This window comes from Echinops telfairi, unplaced genomic scaffold (genome assembly GCF_000313985.2).
Source record: "Echinops telfairi isolate 266 unplaced genomic scaffold, ASM31398v2 ScPeMD7_7468;HRSCAF=8506_0, whole genome shotgun sequence".
Taxonomy (NCBI): domain Eukaryota; kingdom Metazoa; phylum Chordata; class Mammalia; order Afrosoricida; family Tenrecidae; genus Echinops; species Echinops telfairi.
Genome location: NW_022111369.1, coordinates 53112525 through 53121768, shown reverse-complemented (window position 1 = coordinate 53121768; position 9244 = coordinate 53112525). Strand labels below are relative to the sequence as shown.

The window sequence follows — 9244 nt, the reverse complement described above, 5'->3', positions numbered from 1 at the left end:
ATATACCAAGCAAGAAAACTTGTGTTTTCCAGTCTAGCCTGTTGGGGCACCATGCCCTGTCTCCAATGTCCACCCTCATCATTCCCTGGGAGTACTTCATTTCTTCTTGTGGCTGAATAATCCTCTGTGTAGACAAGAGGGCTTCAAAAGACCCATGGAGCAACTCCATTATCTTTTCATTCCATTTTTTCCTGGAAATTTTAAAAAAGAAACCTTTGGTTGTGAATTAGGTGAAGGTTACCGAGCAGAACTTCAGTTTTGCATTTAACATTTCATGCACATGTTGTTTCAGACTGCCCTTTGTGGTCCCCTCAGTGTACCATCACTCAACTAACTTCTTCCCTGATTCCGATTTCCATCTTTCCGAACCCTCTGAACTTTGTCCTTAGGTAAATAAATGCTGCCCCTTTTTTTTTAATGTTGCCCTTTTGATCTTAAAGGGTTGATTATATTTACACAGGGGTGGGTGCTGTTCCAACCCTGAAGGGTGACGAAAGGCCATAGTTGTGAGGGTCTTTCTGACCAGTATCCACTAACTTTTTGAAGCTCTCTTTTATATCATGTTTTTTCTATCCATTTATCTTTTGATGGGCATTTGTTTTCCCCCCACCTTTTGGAAAAACATCACTATGATTTCGGAACTACACAGTATGGAATTTTTATAACTTTTGTTGAATTTTTCTATTCCTAACTTAGGAAAAACATCGTTATTTCTTAGTTTAAAATTTTTTTAATTTAGGTTATAGTAAATACTTTTGAGTAGGCTTTTTTTTAATAGTAGGCATTTTAGAAAACATTCACAATGTGAAACTTTGGGTTACAATACCGGATATCAACAAAGATAGGATACTGAGTATAAACAAAAGTTTTTCTTTAACATTTATGGTACATGGACTCCCAGACCTTGACAAGACGAAGAGCGCTTCTTTGAGATTGTAAGAGTACAGCCCAGGGGGTGATGGGAAATGAGAACAAATGAGATTTAGAATCGAGATTTCTCTTTCTCTTTTACACATACGAGATAAGTCTGTCCCAGGGAACACTAGCACACCCAAACAGTGAACGGAAGCAACTCTGGGTGAAGCTTAAAGATACCTTATACTTAAATTGGCCCACAGCTTTTCATCGGTTCAAAATGCATTCTTTACAGACTCTCTCTTGATCTTTGCCACAACCCTTTAAAATGAATCTTTTCAGTTGTCAGTCTTGTTTTATGGCTGGAGAAGCTGAAGTCACAGAGGAGGATCAGTTACTTCATCCCTTTCTCAGTTGTGCCGTAACTGAATTATTTCTGCTAGCTCTTATCTCAGCAAGCCTTGCCGGTGATTTCTAGAAAGTGAACACAGGTGAAAGGAAAAGTGGCCCTGAGGAAAGAGGAGTTAATGGATGCCTCGGAGGTAGGAAAATAAGATCATTGTGAGACTTTACAGAAAACCGGCCCTTTAGCAGAATCATATGCAGCTGAGAAAGGGAGGAACGACTTTTAAGGAGTTACGCTTTTAGTAGCAATAGGCTTGTAGGTTAAAGAGAGAAAGTTCTCTTTCCTTCAGTATTGAAACATCGACACCATTGCGTGTCAGAATAGGACTTGCTCCATAAGGGCTCATTGAGCCCTGATGCTGTATTGACTCCACATTGGCCCATTAACCACAAGGTTAGGAGTTTAAAATCACTAGCCAATTCATGGAAGAAAGATGAGACTTTCTCCTCCTTATAAAGGGTTATAGTCCTGGAAACCCACAGGCGCAGTTTTACCCTGTCTTACAGCGTCACTATGAGTCAGAATCCACTCTATACCAGTGAGGGAGTGAGGACTTTTGATATACTGGTATTTAATTAACAGTGTGGAGAATTATATTTTGTAATGATAATTAACTTGCTTACTATCTCTTGGTGCTAGGGACTGCCTTTTATTTCTTTCGAATTCTATTGTCTGTTACTTAGTCCCCTCAGGACTTAGATACTTCCTTTGAAGGGAAGGAGAAGTGAGTCAGAAGTCTGACTCAGAGGTAGGTTCCAATTCCACTTTTTGCTCTGTGACTTTCAACAAATCACTAAAGCTCTCTGGGCTTCAGTTCTTCATCACTCTTTTAAGGTTTTATTGGCACATAATTCACATACCATAATTTAGTAGTTCAGTCATGCTAAGAAGAGTTGTGCAATCATCACCACAATCAATTTCAGAAAGTCCTTTTCTCTTTAAAGACTGAATGAGAACTACTACATCTCTAAATTGTTAGTGCCACTTGATATGTTGCAGTTCATTGACTATGACTAAGTGAAGACGTGGCATCTGTTCTCTGCAGGCCCTCTGGCCTTGTGACCCTGTTGTTTCTAAATGTTCTCATTCCACTCAATGAAAACTAGATGGATTGTCATTTTGCCCAACCTACTCTTTTGAATTATATTCCTTTTTAATGATCATTGTTTTTCTTATACTATAAAAAGAAAAGTGGAAGATATCAGAGGTAGTTTTTACCTTTTAGAAATAACTAAGAGAAAAATGGGGGAGGGAGGGAAAAAAGAGGAGCTGATACCAAGGAATCAAATAGAAAGTAAATTTTAGAAAATAATGATGGCACCATATATACAAATATGCATGATACAATTGATGTATGGATTGTTATAAGAGCTGTAAGAACCCCAATGAGCTAATCTTTTAGTTAAAAAAAGAGAAACATGTATAAACTACTGAAAAAAGTAACTTGCAGCCAAAATGTTTAACTATTAAACTCCTAATTCCAAACCATATAAGGTATGGGTCAAAGTATAATGGAAATTAGAAATGAAAGATAATAAGCATACTATTCATCAGTGAAAAAGAAAAAGACTCACTATGGGATCAGCATGGGGGAGCAATATAAGAACTTTGTAACTACATATGCTTAGTTTTTAATCTACATTTTAAATCTACATTTAAAGATCATGACCTAAATGTAAACTTTAGAACCATCAATATTATCAGTGAAAAATAAGGGACAAATGTAGGGGCCCTAATATATTGACATAAGCATACTATCAAACATGCACATAACAGAAGACAAAGTGAATGGGACCTTCTAAAAAATAAGAAACTTACGTATAGCAAAAGGCTTCACACAAAAGGTAAAAAGAAAACTCACATAATAAAAAAGAAAATTGACAATGACATTGTTGGACTAGAGATTAATTTCTAAACTCTATAATAAACTTTAATACATCATCAAGAAAAAGACAAATAATAACCCAATGGGCAAAGGGCATGAACAGTTTACCAAAGAAGTTATTTACATGGCCAATAAATAGAGAAATGCCCATGATCACTAGCTATCTGAGATCCAAATTAAAGCAGTGATGTCATACCAGTGCACTCCAGCATAGGTATCAAAGTTTTTTTTAAAAACAAGACAGCAAGTGCTAGAGAAGGGTGTTGAGAGACTGGGACCTGCATACCCTGCTGGTGGAACTGTGGAAAGCGATGTGGCAATTCTTCAAATAACTGTGAAAAAATATATACCGTCCAGTAATAGCACGACTTGGTATATTTCCTATAATAACAACAAAGCACAAACAGATATATGCACACTCGTGTTCATCACAGCATGATTCACAATAGCAAGACGAGGGAGACAGCTTGAATGCCCATTCCATTGTTGGAAGAACGGATAAATGTTGGTTCATACACACAATGGAATACTACCCGCCATTAAAGAATAATGGTGAAACACCTCCTGTCATAAATGAACTTAGAGGTCATTTCACTGAGTGAAGTTAGTCAAAAGCAAAAGTACAAATATTGTAGGAGACCGCTGTTTAAAAAAAAACAACGATTTTCATAACAACAGAAACTGACTTTGATGGTTACCAGTGGTGGGAAGGGAAAGGTCGAAAGGGGAAGTAATAGGCTAGATGGTGTTAATTTTGGTTTAAAGGAGAAGATAACATACAAGAGGAAGATGGGGGAAAAAGTGGGGGGAAATGATGGGAAACAGCGAGCTGGAGGGGGGGGCCCCACTGTTGACAAGTTGTTGAATGCAAAAATGATGCATTCAAAAAAAAATGCAAAAGTGTAGACTTCCACCTAATTTACAATAAAATGTTTTTTGGGAAAAATTATTCATGATAAGATTGTGGGAATTTTCATTCCTAAGCATAGAAAATTGTGATATTTGAGCTAAATGATTAGTTTATTTCAGCATTTCAATTTTTAAAATGTCTTTCCCTTCTTCCCAGGCATAGGCAATAGCACATTTTTTACAAATAAGTTGACTTGAACTTGAATCTGCATCTTTGCCTACCCCCAATCAATGATGTGAATGTAGTTTAGGAAAGATAAAATACATTATTAGGAAGAGTGGGAATTCAGTTGATGTTACCTACTTATTTATTTATTTTGCTGTTCCAATGGTCTCTTTGAGAGAATGGGCACGGTAGAGGTGGGGGAGGGGGACTAGGGACTGTACTGTGATGATTAGATAGATGTGGCAGTTGTCTGATGAGTCCAGATAGGAATTTACAATGAGATTCCTTGTCCGAGACTGTCACACAGTAGGTAGGGACATTGCTAGCTTTTCCCAACCCATTTTCCTCATTTTTAAAAAGGGATACTTTTCATGCTTTGTGTCAACATGGCCGTTGTGAGGGTGTGGAAGGAGTTAATAAAGCCAGACCCACTGCTCAGGCTGATTCCAAGTCATAAAGACTGTGTAGGATAGAGTAGAACTGTTCCATAGAGTTTCCGAGACTGTACATCTTTATGGGAGCAGACAACCGCATCTTTCTACTGCTGAACAGCTAGTTTCTTGACTCATCGACCTTGTGGTCAGCAGCCCAACTAACCGTGAGCCTCCTTAACCCGTTAATGCCATCAGTGCTCCTTAGTAAAGCTAAAGGCAAATGCATGTTATTACTAGATACAGCTATGCTTAAGGAGCCCTGGTGGTGGTGTGCTTTAGGTTTGGACCTGCTGGCTACAAGACTGGCTGTTCAAACCCACCAGCTGCTCAGCAGGAGGAAGAGGTTGTCTACTCCTGTAAAGGTTTACAGTCTCAGAAACCCTATATTGAGTTGCTATGAGTTGGAATCAACTCAATGGCAGTGTGGTACAACTATGTTTTAATCAAGACCCATTTCTGATAAAAGAATAAAGGAATTATATTGAGATGTTGGGTCAACTATTTATTGTAATAATATAGGAGTATATTCATTTCTTTCAAGGCCATCCAGTTGCTACCGACTCATAGTGACCACATAGGCTAGAGTAGAATTGCCCTTGTGGGTTTCTGAGACTGATTCTTTTTTTTTTTTTAATCATTTTATTAGGGGCTCATACAACTCTTATCACAATCCATACATACACCAATTGTGTAAAGCGTATTTGTACGTTCATTGCCCTCATCATTCTCAAAATATTTCCTCTCCACTTAAGCCCCTGGTATTAGGTCCTCACTGAGACTAATTCTTTATGGGAGTGGAAAGCCTCATTTTTCTCTTGTGGAGCTTTTGGTGCTTTCTAACTGCTAACCTGTGGCTAGCAGCCCTATATGTAACCACAATGCCACTGGCGTGCTTTTTGTTCATTGTACTGGAAGAGTATAATAATAGTATGACTAGACGATAGACAAATGTTCTAGTTAACATGAAAGGACTCAGGATATCTCTGCTCATTTTATAATTGTCTACTAGGTGAAAAACCTCAGCATGAGGTTCAGGGTCAGGAAGATTTCTAAGAAAAATACTTCAGGTGAGTGACTTCCTCTGTGATGTAATTGGAGTAAAGTTCAGGAAAATGGAGAGCAAACTGAGATGTTGTTCCCGAATGACCAGGGGCCAGTTCTAGTCATTCTGGGCATGTGTTTCACTTTCTTGGTTTTATAACCATAGAACTTCTATCAGTATAATCAATGCTTTTTAGGGATAAAAGTCAGTGATTTAAAAAAACTTTTTTATTTAAATGATCAGCATCTCCATTTTCTGTCTTTTTTTTTTTTTTTCTTTTTTTTTTTTCCATTTTCTGTCTTATAAAAGCAAATAGCTTGTTTTCTAAATTGTTACTTAGCATCCTGTTCCTGTGTGGATTTTAATTTTTATTCTGAAAATGTATGATGTAATTCCAGATCATGGTTAAGATTTGTTTGATTTAAAAAAAAGAAAGTTTCATCATATAGCACCCAGAAATCACAATAGAAACAGACTTGAATGAGCTTTTGTGACCTTGGGGCTAATTTAAGAAGCTAAAGCTTCGTATTACATATTTAGGATATATTGTCAGGAGAGACCAGTCCCTGTAAAAGGACATCATGCTTATAAAGTAGAACAGGCAGTGAAGGAATGAAGGCCCTTAATGGAATGGATGGACACAGTGGCTGCAACAATGGGCTCGGGCATCGGAACAATTGTGAGGATGGCACAGGACCAGACAGTGTTTTGTTCTGTTGTGCATAGGGACTGACTTGATGCCACTCTACAACAACAGCAAAGCTTAGGCATTATACCACATGAACTATACATACTTAGTGAGATCTCAAAGTTAACAGTGCTTTTTAGGTGTGATGTGACATTGTGGTTACGCTTTTAAATTTTACTAATTCCTAAATATAATCCAGGAGTCCTGGGGGCGTAGTGCCATGCTGCAATTCAAAAGGTCAGCAGTTGGAACCACCCGCCACTCTGGGGAGAAAGAGGATGCTTCCTAGTCCTGTAAAAGAGTGACAGTTTCAGAAACCCCTTGGGTTTCTGTCCTATAGGGTTGCCATGAGTCAGAGTGGATTCATGGTAGTGAGCTTGGTTTTTGTAAATGTCATGTAGCACAGGCAGTGTTCATCCTCCTTGATTGTTCTACAGGTGTGTTCTTTTAGGTTCGTGTGAATCAGGCGGGAATGGAACACTGTACATGGCATTTGATTGATACTGCAAGTCTCTTTCAATCTGTAACTGTTGCCATCTTTAAAGCTTCTCTCCATGTATTTAATAGTGATTTTTTTTTCTGGATTTAGCTGTTCCATTAACTTTTTCCCCAGTTATATTTCTTTCTCTCTTTTTTTAAATTAAAAGATCATTTTATTGGGGGCTCTTACAATTCTTAAAACAATCCATGCAATCAATTGTATCACACATATTTGTACATATGTTGCCATCATTCTTTTCTAGACATTTTCTATTGAGCCCTTGGTATCAACTCGTCTATTTCCCTCCTTCCCCCCCCCCACCAGTTATATTTGTTAGTAAATATATGATAATTAGATATCTGGAAATTAAATGAACAAAGTGAAAAATCAAACTTGCCACCAAGAGATAATGAATGTTAAAATGTTAATTTATTTTATTTTAATTGCATGTGTGTGCGTGCGTGCGTGCAGGCCTATGTCATGTGCTGTGGTCAGCAATTTAAAACCACCAGCTGTAACAATCTTGTAACCTCTCCAGGGCAGTTCTACTCTGTCCTATAGGGACTGTGAGTCAAAATCAACTAGATGGCAGTTGGTTTGGTTTGGGTACTTAAAAAAAACTTGGACATTGTGATTCTTTTCCCATGTCATTATGAGAACACTAAACATTGGGCTGCAAATGCCTCACAGTATGTATCATAAGGATCATAATTTAAACACTCCATTTTAGCTGGGCATTTAGATGGTTCCAGTGTGACACTATTATGAATCTGTGGTAACAGTCTTTGTATGTAAATCTTCGTCTTTCAGATGATTTTCTTTAGCATTTTAGAAGTGGAATTTTCCAGAGGGCATGGACACTTTTAAGCGTCCAGATTACTCTTGCCAGAAAAGTTAACCCAGTTTATAATCTCAAGTGTTCAATGTATGAATGGGTTGATCTTTTTAAAGAATGAGAATATTTGCAAATGCTTTGCCAATGAGATACTTTGATAGCCACATTTGTGGAACGTGGCTTTGTCTATCCCTTCCCCCAGGTTCTTCTACTCTTTTAATTTTATTTGAGATTTTAAAATAATGATGCACATGTCTTATGTAGTAACTTTATTTTCTATTCTGTGAATTTTTTAGGACTTCCTTCCTCAGAAGTCACCGAGAGTATTTTCTAGAATTATTCTTGGCTATCTTTGTAGTTTTGTAGTTTATTTTCAAAATTCATCTGCAGTTTATTTCAGTGTACAGTGAGGAGCTTTCAAAACACTTTTATTGCCCCTCTCAATTGCTAGCAGGTTTTCCTAGGGCTGTTTCTGGAAATACTTATCAATTTCTGATTCAGGTTCCAAGGTATAAATAGACTTTATATTTTAAAATATAAATACAGTTTATGTTATATTAGACACGGCCAGAAAAGGGGGTTGCAATACTAAATCTCATCCCTTTCCTTCCTCTGTCTTTTTTCTTCTCCTCAGTCCAGCTATGGAAAGCTGTGCCTTAAGAAAAAATCTGAAATGTTGCTCTTGGAAGAAGGGCCAGGGAACTAACCTTTACTGGAGAGGAAACTAGCTTGGCAAAAGAATAGAGAGGTTAAATAAGGGTAGCATTTTCATAATGCAGCCTGGGTGGGTGGGGGCGGAAATCAAGTTGTAAATCAGGTTGTTCAACTGATGGCTATGTTTTTTCTTTTTGCTTTATTTTTAGATAAGGATGAACTGAGACGAGTGTAGGGTGTAGGGTACATTGGTGGTCATTACACAATTCTGTTACGTGCTGATATAAAGGCCAGTGGGGGGGAGGGGCCATTTGTTTTAAAAGTAAAGTGAAAAGGGCTTTCCAGATCTCACATTCAGCAGTTTGAAACCACCGGTCACTCTGCAGGAGAAAGACGGGGCTTTCTATTCCTGTGAAGAGTTCAGTTTTGTAAACTCAAAGGGGCAGTTCTCCCTTTGAGTCCATATGAGTCAGAGTTAAACTGATGGCAATGAGGATTTTGGTTACACCACTGCCTCAAATAGAAATTACTTTGTAAGATTCTAGGTAGAATTACAAAGCAGGAGATCCCAAGAGTTTCTGTAGAATGATGGATAAGTATGGAATTTATATTTGTTACTCCTAGGATATGTTACTTATAAGAGATAACATATTGCTTGTAGGATAAGTAAAATTCTTACTTAAAGGATAAGTAAATGTCAGTAATTTTTCTTTTCACCATTTTATGAGGAGGATCATCTGAAAGTAGTTCTCTGACTACGTTTCCAGTTCCTCAACACATTTTCCTACCACACACTTTTTTTTTTTTAAATCATTTTATTAGGGGCTCATACAACTCTTATCACAATCCATATATACATCAATTGTGTAAAGCACATTTGTACATTCAT

General features: G+C 37.5%; 2 protein-coding genes across 4 annotated transcripts in view; one reads left to right on the top strand and one right to left on the bottom strand.

The window, feature by feature from the left end:
• LOC123520976 (40S ribosomal protein S24-like) overlaps window positions 1–169 on the bottom strand; it is a 6852-nt gene extending 6683 nt beyond the window's left edge. The window contains 1 exon segment of the mRNA XM_045284050.1: window positions 96–169. Coding sequence (XP_045139985.1) covers window positions 96–169 — 74 coding nt within the window.
• SMIM14 (small integral membrane protein 14) overlaps window positions 1–9244 on the top strand; it is an 88626-nt gene that overhangs the window by 15713 nt on the left and 63669 nt on the right. The window lies entirely within an intron of this gene.